General features: G+C 38.6%; 1 protein-coding gene across 3 annotated transcripts in view; it reads left to right on the top strand.

Annotated features, from left to right (window-relative positions):
• LOC114365709 (cyclin-dependent kinase-like 4) overlaps nt 1–17,498 on the top strand; it is a 48,594-nt gene that overhangs the window by 13,586 nt on the left and 17,510 nt on the right. Inside the window, exons 1-5 of one of the 3 annotated variants that reach the window (XM_028322358.1) lie at nt 3,920–4,008; nt 10,628–10,733; nt 11,345–11,485; nt 12,448–12,639; nt 13,347–13,516. In XM_028322358.1, the coding sequence (XP_028178159.1) occupies nt 10,671–10,733; nt 11,345–11,485; nt 12,448–12,639; nt 13,347–13,516 (566 nt within the window). In that variant the 5' untranslated portion in view covers nt 3,920–4,008; nt 10,628–10,670. Of the gene's footprint in view, nt 1–3,919; nt 4,009–10,627; nt 10,734–11,344; nt 11,486–12,444; nt 12,640–13,346; nt 13,517–17,498 lie in introns of those variants that run through there. The other 2 variants (XM_028322348.1, XM_028322354.1) reach the window with 2 other exon arrangements.

Below are 17,498 nucleotides of genomic sequence, written 5' to 3'. Positions count from 1 at the left end.
AGATTTTTTTCAAAAATTATTATTATTTATCATTTGTTGGCCTTTTTTGTATATTTTATGTATTTTTTTAGTATTGCCTGTTATTTAGCATTATTAGTGTTTTTATTTTATCAGGATCTACTGCTTAGTTTAAAAGTTATTACGTTTTCTTTACAATAAGTAATTGGAAGAAAAAAAAATTCTATAAAAAATTAAAAAAAAATCTCAAGAATTTTTTGACCTCTTTTTTGTCGATAAAAATAGGTCTAGTTTCATCTATTTTCATATGTACACTTTAACGTGACTCACACTGTATATAAAAGAAAGTCGTGTTAGTTACTCCACTTATAACTCAAGAACGGCTGAACCGATTTAGCTGAAAATTGTCAGGGAGGTAGTTTAGAGCCAGGAGAAGGACATAGGATACTTTTTATCCCGTTCGAAATAAAAAAAGTCTGCTTATTTATTGCCATTAAGGCGGAACAAAGTTCGCCGGGTCAGCTAGTATTCAATAAATTATGTGGAACTAAAGCAAAAAAGTACTGCTACAGAAATATTTTTCTTGGAACGAAGTCATTAGCTGATCTAGGTCGGTCTGAATTGTCGCCTTAGTCTAGAATAAGCTGGGACTAATCTGAGAATAAATGGGTTCCTAATGTTGGTAATGAATGGACCTGGAATGAGTAAGTTTACAAATAGCGATAGCATTAGTAATTAGCACTCATCAGCATCTTTTTTATTTAACACGCTCTTATTAGGTCGACTTGTACAGAACTATGTAATAAAATCTAAAAATCTGAATTACACGAACTTCTAATTCTTGTATCACCGTGAAACTTGGCAGTTATACAGTAGATTAGATGAAAATACAATATTATGGAGTGTTTTTATTACATATCTTAAATTGTATTTTTTTAAAATAAAAGTAAATAAATCTTTTGAACTAGAATACTTAGTTTAGATCACAATGACGGTTAAAATACTAGTTATGTATTCTAACAAAAGGTTGTAATTTTGAACTTATGAACAAGTTCCATGGGGAAAGATTGTTAGGTTTCCATTAAACCACACGGCAACGAGACAATACCCACATGGGTACGATAATTTTTTTAACCACCATTTTATTTTTGATAAAGAAAGTGCAATTTACTGGAATAATGCCTCACATTTTTTACCAATCAAAATTGAGGTGACGCAAAGAAGAGAAGAAGGTTTCCACAGTAAATGTTTTAAATAACCAATCAGATTACATTCTGTCCATTTTATCTGAACGAAAGAACATTTCTCCACTCTGCCTTGTTGGAAACTAGTCCTTGCGATGGCGTTTTCGTCATAAATAATGGAAACAGACCCCCGTTAATGAATTGATAATGTGTAGAAAGTGGGCCACAAACATGTGGACAGAAATACATAGATTTTAATATTTAACCACATTTCAACTGCCCTAGTTTTGACACATGATGTCATTACAGTAACGTCGGGTTATTATCTATTTACATTGAAGTTTCAATTTTGTTAAGTACTGCTTGATTAAATAATTATAGGTTAATTTCTGGGGTATCAATACTCTGCTTGAAAAAATATTATTAGAGGCTTTGTTTTGATTAAAACGTGAAATTTTTTGAAGAATTTATATTTCAATGTTACACTACAATTTGTAATAAGAATAGGGTAATTTTAATTTATTCTAATAAGTTTTTGGCTTTTAATATTTATAAATATTATAGTAATTAGTACCTACACTACAAAAAGTAATCGATTCACAATCAAACTTTTATATTGCAATATAAAGTATCCTAGAAATAAACTTCAAAGTTTCCTTTTGTATCTATGAAGTATTCTTTAACTGCACTCCGTTAACCTCATTGCATACTTTAATGTTGTTTGCGACGTAATGTACTGACGACAGCTCATCCGGCTTCACACTTTTGTTGCAAATTCGCTCTTATTACAATGACATAAGAGTCACAGAGGTAAAGTTGATGTGCCATCAGCTGTGCCTACTGAAAAGTTTAATAGAGCGCTTGAAATGCCTCCACTGAAAGTCGCGTTTTGTTCACAAATTAGAATAAATTCGTTACCGTTACCGGCTTGTCGTGTCTTCGCTCGGTGCAGCGTGCAATACCACCGTAGCTAAGATAAAACAGTTAACACATGAGAAGACTGGAGATAGTGCACTTTGCCCGGGCCACGATGCAGGGGACATCTTTAAAAACCCCGAACACGTAATGAGTAGTCTGCTAGTGGACTTTCCCCGGGCCGCGATGCAGGGGACTTTAAAAACTCCCACAGGTGGGGGCTGGTGGGGCGTTTGCCCGGGCCCCTACTGTGGAGGGCCGCTCTCGGTACTTCTCTTATCAGCAGAGCTGACTGATCAGCAGCATGGAGCAGACTGGACTCGGGGGTCCTGTTGTAAAACAACTGGAGGAGATTGGGGGTTCCCTCGAAGCGTGAGCGAGCCTCTAGCCTGAGGCTGAGCTGTGGATGAATGTGCAAGCTAGGATAATAACTCGCGGCTCCGTTTCTTTGAGCTCCAGTGGGCACCGTCGGGTTTTAGTGGGTAGGCCCCGCCTTTAGTGAGCAGGCGGGGCGAGTCCCACATAACTCACTGGCCGTCCCTATCGACCAGTGGGTATGCGCAAAGCATTTCCCAACGTAAAAAAAATGGGCTATGTCGCCATAAATTCCAATCATGATTTTACTAACTGACGTTGAAACTGATTGGCTGTTCTATCCGAGCTGTGGCAGTCGGCTCCGATCTCGTGCCGTTTTTGATTTATGTGCGGGACGTACTCGGCGCAGTACTAATCGTACTTTGTGCGTGACGTTGGCATGTCTACTCTTTTTTGCTTTTTGGTCATATGAACTGGCTTTTTAAGTTTGGGTGGTGGATACTAGTCAGCTGGCTGAGTCATCTGGTTTTTAATAACATTTCTCCTTGAGTTTGTCTGATGTGTCACACTAGGCGCTGGTTGAAGTATTTTTTGTATTGTTGTTACCTACTTTTCATTTATTACATTTAGTCAAGTCATCCCATTCATTTGGTTCTCGACATTTAGGTTCATGTACTAAAATGCTGATCTAAACTAATTTTAATCTCAATTGTAAGTTTTCACATTTGAAAGGTTCATTCTAAAAATGATAAAGTTATCACATTGAATTCAGACAATGTTGTATTTTTTCTTCAGTCACATTTTCAATATTGAAAGTTATAATGCTTAAAAATACTCTTTTCTTAGACCCAGTTCCATCAAAACAATTTAACTGTCCGCCCGTGAGCAGACTCGATAAAAGTTACGCAAATTAGTATTTAAAAATAAACGCTGAAAAGCGCGGTATTGGTAATAATAACCATTTACCGGTAACGGTAACGATTATCAGGCGAAGCAGTGCAGTGTCACCGCGTGACGTAAGCTTAGATATTTTTTAGTGTCCCCACCTTGGGGTAATTTACCCTAAAGTTAGGGTATTCTACGCATTTAGGGTATTTTTTAGGGTAGAAATTATTTAGGGTATTTTTCAGTGTAAAATAAATATAAAAAAAATTCAACGAAACGTATGATTTTAAGAAGTAAAATACTGTAGATTACATTTCTAAGACAAATATTAATGCATTCCAAGACAAGTTGTAATTAAGTAAATTGATTTGTTTTTTTTTAATAATTAGGGCAAATTCGCCAAATGTCAGGGGAAAAAAAACATTCAGAGGTGGCAACACTGTTTTTTTGTCGCCAGTCACCTCGTAGTCGCGCTCGTAGCCTGCCGCGTAGCCTCCGTAGCGGCACAACTACGAAACTTGCTACATCGTAGCGCTACGAATGTTTACTACGAAAACTTTGTAGTTTATTTACGAGTTGATTTCGTAGCGAATCCGATAAAACTTGTTCTGTGTTGTAAATAAAACGTTTGTAACTTTTTTATTATTATTGAAAATGATTGAGAAAAGACAAATAACAAAAGTTTTTGTGAAACAAATAGTGATAAAATTATCGAGTTTCGTCTGATTGTATTGGAATAATAGTGATTTTGGTAAGTTTTTGTTATGATATTTGTGCGAAAATGTTACTATTTGTACTGTAATTGTTTCAAAATAAAATTAATCTTAATTACTCTTTAAATCTTAGAATTAAATCAATTTTATTTCAAAATGTTTCTGATCTATTTTTTTTGCTTTACATGTTGAATAAGAAAGTAATTCTTTTGATTTTTTGTGATTATTTATTACTTAAAAGATTTCATCCCAGTTTTAAACCCTTTATTGAGAGTATCCTTTTATTTATAAGAATTTAAGTTTTTTTGTAATTTTCTAAGATCTTTCAATATAATTTGTAATAAGCGATTCGGGAATTGTCTCTTAGAATAAGTAAAAATGTAACACATAAAAATGGCAAATAAAGAAAACCAAAAACAAAACATTTACCGCTTTTTTACGCAATCTTTTACAATACCGTTACAAGTTTTTATTTTCCGATGTCGTATCTGATTTCCGATGGCAAGTAACGAATGCAGTGGTTGAACAAACATTTTATTGATTAGTAATTTATGACAGCGCGCGAATCGAGCAGCGCACGCGATGTCGCCATGATCACACGTGGCCGACTGTACTGATTTGAGTTTCGTTGTAATAAAGGTCATAATCATTTAGCAATAAGGTGTAATATTACTTAAATATTTCTGGTAAAACATGGGAATTGAAAAAAAAAATCTATAAAGAGAAATGGCAAATCAAATTTTGTAAAAATAAATTATGTGACAGTCCTTTTCCATGGGATGATTGATTGAAATAAAGTCGTAGTCGAAAAGTTTGGTTGAGAAATCCGCTTTTTGTGAAAACGGTCTTCGGTGTGTTCAGGAAATCTAGAAAAACACATCTAAATTGATATCATTTCTCGTAAATATTTTACCTTGAAAAGGTAAGCTATGCGGCATTACGAATCCATCGAGTTAGTTAATTCACCAAATTAATTGTACTCGTATATTTCAAATACTTAGTTTATTCAGTATGGCAATTTCCAGGGCGCTTATTTATTTAATTAAAGTAGTCATTAGTATTAAAGCTTTCTCTACGTATCTATGACTCATTTCTAAATAAAGCACTAGTTTTAATTTGAACTTCTGTCTTTATCAGCAATCATACGCAAAATTTTAATTGTTATTCAAAATTGTACTCTTTTTAAAGACAATCCCAATCATTGGTACTAGAAAACGCCCATAAACATTGAAAAGTTATGACTGTGCCTATAACCGCTTGTAACTTCCTAAACATAAATCTCGCTATCCGCATACCGAGTTACGGGAATGATTAGGGGGCATGCATACTGCAATATTTTTACCGCGATCGCCTGTCGGGTTACTCATATTTTACGTCACGCACCGCTTGAGGGGTTGAGCTGGGGCTTGACTATCAGCGGTCTAAAGACAACATGTCAGTAAATTAAAATAGTAAGACACTGGTCTTAACGCGACGTTTATTAATGAGTTACATTATGTACTCACGGCTTGACCTCTCGGCTGCGATGCTGCAGCCGTGGTCACAATTAATAAATGCAAACCGCGAATTTTGCCGTCAAGTACGAATACGGATACTGTGAGTGTTGTGTGTCGTGGTAATATCACTAGTGGTAGTGTAACAAATGACAATGTGAGGGTAGTTGAAAATCTTCAAGCAGAACCGCACGTCTGCTTGTGACCACGGCTGCTGCATCGCAGCCGAAACGTCAAGCCGTGTACATAATGTAACTCATTAATAAACGTCGCATTAAGACTCGTGTCTTACTATTTTAATTGAAATGGAACGCGAAAGTTAAAATCTTATAAAACATGCCAGTAGCTGGTAACATACTACAACTGAAAGGCAACATGCCAGTAATGGTACACTTGCATTATCAGTTCCTTGCACGTGCCTCTTGAAGATGACCTACTCATTTGTATTTACTGATACAGGTCTGCAATGACTTAAAATCCATACAAGTATGTCCAGATTGCGCCTGTTATTACAAATAACTATTTTATACTGCGAACACCTAGGGACCGGAATTTGCTACCTGCTGCTGTCTTTCCCTAACACTATAATCCGGGCCTTTTTAAGGCGAGAATGAATAGTCACTTACAGGGCAGATAGTACCGTCCTAGACTGCATCTCATTTAACACCAGGTGCGACTGCGGTCAAATACCTACCGTGGCATTAAAAAAATGAAGTTTTGTGAATGACATTATCTAGTCTCTATAATTTTATTTTCCACCAAAAAGTGCCGTGACAAAATTGGATAGAATTGCTTCTACTTGCGCTATCAGAACACCTGCCAATCGAAATCGGTACCTATTACTAGAGAGATATGGTCTAAAATTAATTAAATACAAAGAAAAGAAATACCTTCCCCTTTTAAAGTTATTTTTTGAGGAAATTACTTAATAAGCATACCAATATTCGGTAATGAGAGTCGTGGAATGGGCTTGATTGAGTTTCGAAAAGTCACGTGACATATCGTGCAGATTCTTTCAACGTATTCCAGGTATTGAACCTTTTTTCTCATTTTCATAGTTTGTTTTTACGAAAATGGTAATTGAGATTCGACAGAAACATGCTATAAACTTAAATTGAAGACTGTTTTAACATTTCCCCAAATAGCAACACCAATATTATATTGAACACAAAGTTATTATTATTATTATTTTCTAAAGTTTATCGTTTATAAATACGGAATTTGGAAAGCGTAGCGAAAGGCATAACTTTTATGTAAATTAAGGCAGATATTTGACCGCAATCACACCTTAAGTGGGATGCAATTTAGAAGGGTACACCTGTAAATGCCTAAATCACTCGTGTTACATAGCTACCTTATTGTATTACCTTGTCTCGGTGAATAAATAATCTTTAAATCTTTTTAAATCTATAATCAATGTGTCATTGTGATAATAATTGATATTTATTATTGTCCGTGGTGCAGGTGCATATCTTTCTTAAGGGTTAAAACCTTTGTTTGTCACCTGTCATCCGCTTTGCAATAGAGGGAAGTCGAACCTTAATTTCGAACTCTTCCTATGTTCTTCTGATTAATTTCGTTGCGGGTCCAATGACGGTTTAACTTTCCCCCGGGACAAACTTGACCTTCATTGGTTGGGTTTTTATGGCGGTCAAACTGTAGATACTGGCTACACAGAAGTTGCAGCGGTGGGAACGAGAAGTGGGAATGGTCCCGTGGAAATGCGCTTTTTCCTTTGGTTTACGAATGTCTATACTCCCGTTGTCAGATGTCATGGTCATGTTGAATAGTCCTCTGTCAATGTCATGGTGTCACGGCATGAATAATGGCAATATATTAGTGATGGACAAAGGGTTGACATTGACCCGGTCGCTATTACCGGCACGAAAACCGCCCTGTCCCCCATCACTAGTGATGGGGCCGAACCTCGTCGGTTTCGGCCGAAAATCGAGACGAACTTTTTCGGCGATGCGCAGTTACCATAGTATCCTTAGGCTGAGTTGCACCACCTAACTTTAACGGTAACTATGACGATAACCGGTGCTTTTTGTATGGAGTTTGACAGATTTTTGACGTTTGTCAAAGTTAAAGTAAGATGGTGCAACCCAGCCTTAGACTACTTTATCGGCCAATATTTTGTTTGACTGTCAATCAGTGAACATTGATTTAGTATCGCCCGATTCTTCATACAAACTATCGTATTTATGTGTACTTTAGTATCTGTAATATTTGAATGTACCTATTTCTTTGTGTAGCATGGTTTCATGATGAGATTAATAGCCGAATTTGTAAAGCAAACTGCTTTTCTACTCAAACATAAATTTTGGTATACCTATATGTACTTAGTTTGGCTGATAAAGTTTTTTACATTCATGATGTCAATCGCTTCCACAGTCTCGTTTTCCTCACAAAGGAAAGGAAAGATTCGAAATTAATAAATGTTTAGTCTAGATTGACTTCTGCGAGCATGGTCGGCTAGAAGAAATACTCGCATCTTTTCAGTACCTATACTGTCAAAACTTAACCTTCACTGGTTGGGTTTTTATATTGGCGATCAAGCTGTAGATCCTGGCTACACAGGAGTTGCAGCCGTGGGAACGAGAGATGGGAATAGTCCCGCTTGTCAATGTCAAAAAGGCAGACAGTATACTGTAAAATTTTTGAGACTATCTAATCTATGTGAGCTAACTATCAAGTGTAAGAATGTTACACCAAAAAAGCCGACACTAACAACCCTACCACATCAATTTCAGGTTGAGCATATGACGTGAAGTTTTCATTGTATTTGTTTTCCGCCACGTAACCTTTGTTTAATATAATTGCCGCTGAACGCTTCTAAATGGACGTCAATTGAGTTATGATGTGTATCGAACTGTTATATTCGAGTAGAACAATAAATTCGACGTCAATAGCTGGCTGACATTGATACCTCGTCGAGTTGGATTAATAGAGTAGGTATACGATCGCTAAGGGCCCTTTTATATTAAGACTTTTTTAATTGTACTACCTATAACTTTCATGTGCGGATGATTAAGGTCATAACGCACTTATCAACCCAGAAAGGAATTAATACTGTATTGCCTTTCGCCGCGTTGTCGCCGCGAGGTGGTTACTTTACGGTGCGGATAAGTGTGCGTTGCAGTGCGTAGTTTCATACAAAGAATACTGACCGCCTAGAGCTGATACGGTTACGATCCGTTTCCAGGTTGAAAAGTGTGCTTCGTTCTTTAAAGTCCGGTGAAAGAAAGATCCCGCGGCTTCACCTGCGTGAATTTTTGTCTGTCACAAAAAAACTTTATCGCGAGCATCCCTGTTTTAAAAACCGGGATAAAAACTATCCTATGTCCTTTCCCGGGACTCAAACTATCTCTATGCCAAATTTCATCAAAATCGGTTCAGTTAGGTGTGAAAGCAAGACAGAGTTACTTTCGCATTTATAATATTAGTACTTAGTATATAAGTAGGGATTCAGTTTTGATTCGAATACAGTCTACTTTTATCTTGTGCTCTTGGTATGCAAGGGCAGGTAACAAACAGGTTTATGTAATCTGTGATCCTGTCCTTCAGATCATTTGATACACAAAAATAGAATCCGATGCTATTGCCTGACTCGCACCATTATGTAACTTCGAAGGCTGACAGTCTAATCGTCATTGCATTGATGATCAAACTTTCATTGATTGCTTGATTCTTTAACTTCCTATTATTGGAAACATCGTTTATACATAGGTACTATTTATATTTTTAAGCATACGATTCAAAATACTATTGGTAAAAAAATGATGTCTTGTTTTCTTTTTTATGTGATTTCGTTGCGTCACCAATATGTTTTTCGTATTACTTATAGTGGTAGATAGGTATTATTACCCCATTGAATTAAAAGGCTTTAAATTAAAAATACTTATACGTCTGATACACGATAATAACTGTCAAACGGCATTTGATAAGTCTTTCAGTCCATAATTACAGGTATAATGAAGTCTGAAACGGACATGTGATCCATTTTCTTTGTCTTCGGTTAAATTATTCAGTGAGGGTGTAATTTCAGGGAATACAGAAAATTATTTCTGCTTTTTGCCGTCAAAGTTGGACTGTTTTCAATTAATAATTATTTTGCTATTGATTTGTCGGCGGTTTGTGCTGCAATAGAATATTGAAAGACGCTTTATGAGGATGGATTGTTTGTAAATGTCACGATTTATGTTATAACTTTTGGACTAAGTGGACTGATGGTAATCACTTACCATAAGGAGATCCGTCTGCTCGTTTGCCTCCCTGTCACATAAAAAAATTCACGATCAACTGGTAGAGATTAGGTGGACCTTTTCAGCATATTTTCAAAAGATGGGTTTACTGAAAATTTCGCAGCCAGTCGCATCTGTAAAGAAACTTTGCTTAACTAATCCTGGGGTGAGTTTTGATGCTTATTCACATTGAGTTGTCAACCGAGCCGAGTGGATGTGCGACCACAGTAATACCTATATATATAAAACAAAACCTACTTATTTATTCAATTACAAATGTTACCTCAGGAAGGCATGAACTCGATTTGGGATGTCTTCTTCTTCATCGCTACCCACTTGCTAGAGTGGTCGTGGTCGTCACACCTGGTTTGGTGGCAAGCTTCACAATCCGTCGCCATTCCTCCCGCATTGCAGCCTTTCTTGTGCACTCGTGGAGTGGACCATTGACTGATTTTCAACCGACTTCAAAAAAGGAGGAAGTTCTCAATTCGACCCGTATGTTTTTTTTTTCTATGTTTGTTACGCGATAACTCCGCCAATTATGAACCGATTTGAACAAATCTTTTTTCTGCGTATAGGTAATAATCAAGGGTGGTTCCATTTAAATTTAATAATAGAAAAAACAATCCCCAAGGGTGGAAAATTGGGGATGAACTTTTTTATACGCAATATCTCCGCCGATTATAAATCAATTTGAACGATTATTTTTTTGTTGAATAGGTATTATCAAAAGGGTGGTTTCATGCGAATTTGAAGAAAATATTTCACCCCCATGGGTGGAAAATTGGGGATGAACTTTTTTATACGCAATATTTTCAATTTTTAGTTTTTTTTTGTGTTCACGCATTTGAAGTCGGTTTATTTTAAAAAAAAGTTAATTATGGGATGTAGTCAAGCTATAAAGTTATAAATTGTTGCAGATATTTATCGTGACAAAAGTGAAGATGTCTCGCTGCTGTAGAGATGGACGCGCGCTTCTCACCCTCGCCTAGTCGCGGGATGGACAAATACGAACAGTTGGCTGTGGTGAGTTCTCTCTCTCTTCTCTCTTCCAAGTCTCTTTGTTTTCTCTCTTGGATATGTCACCGTAAAATTGTGTATTCCGTCAGATTATAATCTGACGTAGTTAAATTACAATCTAACCTAACCCACTGTTAGTTTACAATCTAACGCGTTATATTATAAACTGACAGAGTTCACAATTTCACGTTGGCCAAGAGCTTCCTCGTTGTGGATAAAAAAAAAATGTATGGTATGTGATTGTTTGTGAAGATAGGTAAACAGAGGGCTTAGTGTGAGTTTACTTCAAATGTCGCCACTAGTGAGCGCTTCAAAAAAATCTATAAAGATTTTAGTTCTTGAAAGTATCCGGTAAGGTAATTTTTTCTCAGTAGCTAGTGAAGACTTTGATGTAAACTCACGCTAAGCCATCTGTTTGCCTCATTTTTTTCCCAACGGGTTACACGTTACAGTGTGACTGGTTGAGACGTGATGTGCAGTGCAGTGCACCCTGCACGAAATTACTTTCCGATACCCCTATTCCTTAGGGGACGGCCTTGGTACAGCAGTGAATGTCATTTGGCTGAAACGAACGAACCCTTATTTCTATTTTATCGTGATTTGATTTATATTTTCAGGTGGGTGAGGGCTCGTACGGCGTGGTGCTGAAGTGCCGCCGGCGGGACAATGGCCAGTTGGTGGCCATCAAGAAGTTCCTCGAGACCGAGGACGACGCCGCCGTCAGGAAGATGGCGCTGAGAGAGATTCGGATGTTGAAGGTGTGGTTTCGAGTGTCACAGACCTATGAAATTTCTTGATAGTTACATTAAATTTAGGACTCTACGCTTACTAGGGAGTTAGTTTCCGTCCTGGACACATATCCCGGGCACGGGAGCGGTGCCTTACAACCACTGCCTCCCGCCCGTACAGGTCCAGTCATGCTTTAATAACTTTAAATTGCAAGTTATTCCAGGTTTATCGATTTTAAATAATAAATAGTAGACAATATTTTGTTCATTGGTCACCGATCCATTAGTTAGAGATCAAAATCGTCGAGTATCGAAAATTACGTAGCCTTGTAAACGTAGGGCATTACTTCTATTTTATGTTTATTCCTTAGTACGACAATGATCTGAGGCTGAAGCCTCTCCCACTAGCGTCTTTCGAACGTTGTCGTCGCGCCAGCACCTACGCATCGTCGATGCGGTGCATCTACTCTACTCTCTCTTTACACTAAATTACGCGACACCAGAGCGTTACGTAAATCCTGCGTTCGGCAGCGCCGCATCTACGCTGTGCAAACGCTGGCAAGACGACAACGCGAACGCTCGAAAGTCGCTGCACGAGCGCTGGCAAGACGAAAACGCTCGAAAGACGCTAGTGTGGAGAGGCCTCAGATCATTGAAGTAGTTAGGCCCTTCGTATACAAGGCTACGTAATTTTTGCTACCTGACGATTTGGTCTCTAACTAATAGGTCGGTGACCAATGACCATTGACCATCATCATCATCATCATTTCAGTCACAGGACGTCCACTGCTGAACATAGGCCTCCCCCAATGACTTCCAAATCGCATGGTTGGTAGTAGCCTGCATCCAGCGCCTTCCTGCTACCTTTATCAGGTCGTCGGTCCACCTTGTGGGTGGACGTCCCACGCTACGTTTGACCATTACTACGATATTTTATTTATTTATTTATAGAAACCAACAGTAATACATATAATGATCTGAATGTTCAGAAGCTGCGGCACGACCACCTGGTGAACATGATCGAGGTGTTCCGGCGCAAGCGGCGGTTCTACCTGGTCTTCGAGTACCTAGACCACACGCTGCTGGACGAGCTGGAAGGCTGCCCCGGCGGCCTGGGCGAGGACACCGCCAAGAAACACCTCTACCAGCTCTTGAAGGGCATCGATTATTGTCACCAGAACTCTGTGAGTGATCGCCGATGTTTTTTTAGTCCATATGGGTGACCTCATAAAGCTTCAACCACACCAACGCGTGCAGATCGCCATCGCCGGCGCGATCATAGGCCAATGACAGGTCGCGCGACCCATGACAGTCCGCGCGACCTGTCATTGGCCTATGATCGCGCCGATGGAATCTGACAATCATTGAGGGAGGCCTATGTTCAGCAGTGGACGTCCTATGCCTCACGGCCGCCTCTTTGGCCGCGCGACACTGGCCAGCAAGAAATCTGCTTTCTTTTTCTCGATCGACAATATCGATATTCTTTTGTTTTTTCTCGTTCGTCTCTCGGTTTTCCACGTGCGTCTCGAATTCGTAAATGTTGTGAATAATAATAATAATAATAATAGCTTGGGCCCTGCTCCGCTACCAGCGGATTAACTATTTTTAAGAAATTTTTTTATAATGTATTTTTAGTTTTTTTATAATTTACATTGTAAAAAAAATATTAAAAATAAGAAGGAAATTGAATAAAGATATAATAATAATAATAATTACCTCGTATCTCTCGATTAATAATTATATCAACGACACCATAATATTATTATGTTGCGCTTCTAGAAATTGCATGCTAGTAAGTAGTGGTGCGTTTCCACAGTCGCGGAAATAAACGTTTCCTCACTTATTTTGAAGCCATTAGGCTCATCAACCAATACAATGATGATGATTTCAGATAATCCATAGAGACGTGAAGCCGGAGAACGTTCTGGTGTCGAACGCGGGCGTGGTGAAGCTGTGCGACCTGGGCTTTGCGCGCGCGCTGGCCGCGCCCGGGGAGCCCTATACTGAGTACGTGGCCACCAGGTGGTACCGCGCGCCCGAGCTACTGGTGGCCGAGCACAGGTTAGATAGATAAGGTTTTTTGCAATACACATTGACACTAGGCATGGAAATATTTTTCATTCATTTTCATTATATGAAATGATGATTTTTGTTCATATGATTTCACATGCGAAATTTCACAGGCAATGATTTTTATTCGCAGTGTTATAATGTAGCTCTTTCATATAATGTGCTACTTTTAATGAAGTATGATGAACGATTGCTAATTAGCTAAATATGAAATGTAACAATATCTGTTTCATTTTATGTCGCATAACAAAAAACAAACAGTTTCACAGCACAGTATGTATGCAACAATCAATAACCGCGCGACTAGTGAAAAATCATTCATTTCATCTGCCTGCTATCTAATGAAATCATACGAATCATGACAAGAAAATCTAAACCTTACACCTTTGAGCTTAAAGTTCATATTTAATATGCTGAGTTTCGTCCGTCATCACATCTCTCGTCCTTTTCTAACACGCACATGATCAAATCATTCCTTCTTACTCGCTCGGTCGCTTGGCAGAGCTGCGCTCACGGACGCCGCTCGAATGAATGAATGAAATTCATGTGATTCGTGATTTCGTTGACTGTGAAAAAATAGCAGTCTATGTGAAGTTAAATAGCAGGTGTGATTAATGAAATTCATGTCATATGATTTTTCACCTGCTATTCATGAAATGTTCCATGCCTAATTGACACACAATAAGCAAAAAGTAAGCATAACAAACACAGGAGTATCAGAAAAGTTGTTGCATTAGTTACACAAAAAAAAAGAAAATCCTGCGCTAAGATGTAAGTGTGCCGCAGCGATGCATGAAAAAACATACGGGTCGAATTGAGAACCTCCTCCTTTTTTGAAGTCGGTTGAAAACAGAGAGCTCAGTTTAGACACTGCTCTAAGAAGGAGCAGAACACTGATTTTCAGCTCTTGCTTGAAAAAAAAAAAAGAATGTAGACGCATGAGAATGGTATAAGAATAATAATAAGTACTACGTGAATAAACCACGGATACTCTCGGCGCACTTAAGGGACTCTTATCTAGGTATAAATAAGACGTCAATATGTAGGTGACTATTTATTGCTTGACACAGGTTGTCAATGGTTCACAAAGGTTGTCAAAGGTTCACAATGGTTGTCAAAGGTACACAGATGTCAAAATACTCCAGGTATATAAAGCCAGGGAAAAAAATCTGGACACCGCGGTACAGCTTTACGCGTCTCAAAGAGCAGTGACATCTCTCGGCAAATAATACAAACAAGTTTCATGGAAGGTTTATACATATCGCCCACCAAGGACCGTCCAAGGTCCTTAACAACAGGAAAATTGAAAAAACCCAATGAAACTTAATGCGAATGCATCGCCCACCATGAAAAATGTTACGGTACACATCAACAATAAACATAAAATAAACCATATAAAAACCATTGTACCGTAAAATAATAAAAACACTTTCAATAAACTTAAAACCTTAATACTAAATAAACTAAAATTATTTAGCCTTAGGAAGGAGACCAAATCTTAAAACCTTGAAACTAACAACTCTATCATCGTCGTTACCGGGATGGACCACAATCACCCTGCCACTGAGCCAAGACCCGTAGCTAGTTGTCCTCCTTTATGACAACTAAATCATCAACTGTTAGGTTGAGGAATTTGCATAGGTAGTCCACTTCTTTCTTTCCCTTACGACGTTCATGAAGCTGTGATTCTTACAAGTCTCCAACCAAATCGCAACATGTTGTTTACAACGGGAAAAGGATTCAAGAACCGGAGAAAACTACGATGGGTAAGTATCAATTTTCGTTTTACCTTTCAACATCAGCACTAAAGTTCTCAGATTGGCATGCAATACAACCCATAGCCTTCTGTATCTCTACTGTCCCGTCGCGTTTCTCAAGCGTATCCTTTTTTTATTTTACCCTTCCTTTTTGTTTCAGGATCTCCGTAGGTCTGCACGTCGACCTTGTAGCGGTATACATCTTCACTTCGGTTCCAAGTAATACCACCACTTTTTATTATTTTATCAGCTTTCCTTTTCAGCCCTTCTTCGTTTCCTTTCTCTTGAATTACTTTACCGTCTTCTTTCATTGTCTTTACCAAATCTTCATTGTTAGTAGTCCACTTTTGCAATTCAAATCCTCCTTTGGTTAACATCATATTCATATCTCCGTAAAGTTGAATCCCCTGATCGACAATTTCACAACCCATCATGAGATCGTCAAAATAAAAATCTGACAATATCTTCTCAGCCGCCGTTGGAGAACCTTCGCCGTGATCCAAATTCATGTCAACATATTCATTAGTAACCTCTGTGTATTTCTGTTTCAGATCGCCGTTCTTCAGTCTTCGTTCTAATGAATACGTTCTTTTTTCAGGTGTTTGCACAGAATTCTTCGCATCGGGATTTTCGTTCTTCATCGGGAGACGCTCATTATATCGATCAGTGTCATCTCTACGAGTAGTTCTGGTAAAGTATCCCTAGCAAGTCTCTTCATTTTCTGTATTCAGTCTTTTCTTTGGCAACGGAATGTCATCTTCTAGCCCCCTAAACTTTCTTAGAAGCTGATTATTCTCCACGCTACAATGCATCACACTTATTGTTTCAGAGGGCTTTGTGGGCGTGTGAACAACCCCAGACAGAATCCACCCCAATGACGAACACTGAGCAAGTGGTGAACCAAGCGGTCCCTTGATGACTCCGTTTTGAATAATCCGGCTATATGCTTCTGAACCCAACAACAAATCTATACTATTGGAAGTATAATAGCTCGGATCCGCGAGGACAAGATCCTGAAGTTCCTTCCATTCCTCCGCTCTTATTTTCCGGTTAGGTAAAAGCGTTGTGATGGACCCTAGTACGTAAGCTTTCACTGTGATAAAAAAGGTTGGATCAACTCGTGATGCTATTTTTATTTTCACCATAGACCTTGTCGTGAGCCCGTTCGTGCCACCTACTCCTACTATTTGCCCTCTAGCTGGTATCTTCTTCAAACCCAATAATTCAACCATGGCCTCTGTAATAAAAGAGGATTGGGACCCTTGATCCAGCAGAGAACGAATAGGTAGTATAAGTTTGGCCGTATTTAGAAACCGTATCTACAAGTGCCGTCGCTAGCAATACCTGGCTACAATCCACAGTGCTTCTTGTAGACGTGCAGGAAATAACAGCACCGACTTTCTTGGTATCAGCCGTAGTAACCTCCCCGTTTTGGGATTCCTGAGCAGCAATCTTGTTCGTAGGATGCAGCAGAGCGTGGTGCTTCCTCTTGCATATGCGACACTTGTATTTGCTGTGGCAGAATTTGGCAGAGTGATTGTTTCCGAGACAACAAAAGCAAACATTATGAGATGCAACAAATTCGCGACGTAATTCCACTGACGTATCCCTAAACGCCTTACACGTGCTCAATTTGTGCTCCTTCTTACAAAAGGGACAGACTAAAGTGGCAACGTGCATGGTTTTCATTTTGAAAACAGGTAAGGTTTTATTAGGCATTGGTTTGGACTCTGAAGTCAAAAACTCAAGGGCGCGGTAACGGTTTTTAAGAAACTGTTCGAACTGATCATAATTTGGTAGCTCGGTAGAGTTATTATCCGCGACGCTAAATTCCCACTGCCTTTTTGATTCAGGGTCCAACTTCAGCGTTATTATATGGATTACCAGTACGTCCCAGGTACTCGTATCTATGCCAATATTAGACAGAGCGGACAAACAATCATTTGTGGTGTCTATCAGACCTTTCAACCCACTAGCCGACTCACAAGTTACATTTTTCTGGCTTAGCAGTCTCTTCAAAATATGATGACAGATATATCGTTTGTTGTTATACCTCTCGTCTAACAAACCCCAACAATAATCGTAATTACTGTCTGTAATCGGAATGTTACATAAAAGTTGCTCGGCTTCACCTTGTAAGTACCCCTTTAAATACAATAACTTTTGAGCATTTCCTAGTGTCTTGTTCGTATGTATCAAAGACTGGAATAAGTCTC

Source organism: Ostrinia furnacalis, unplaced genomic scaffold (assembly GCF_004193835.3).
Source record: "Ostrinia furnacalis isolate ACB-3 unplaced genomic scaffold, ASM419383v2 OfSCF0457, whole genome shotgun sequence".
Classification (NCBI taxonomy): Eukaryota; Metazoa; Arthropoda; class Insecta; order Lepidoptera; family Crambidae; genus Ostrinia; species Ostrinia furnacalis.
The sequence above is the reverse complement of the archived record's forward strand: the minus strand, read 5'-3'. Positions and strand labels throughout refer to the sequence as shown.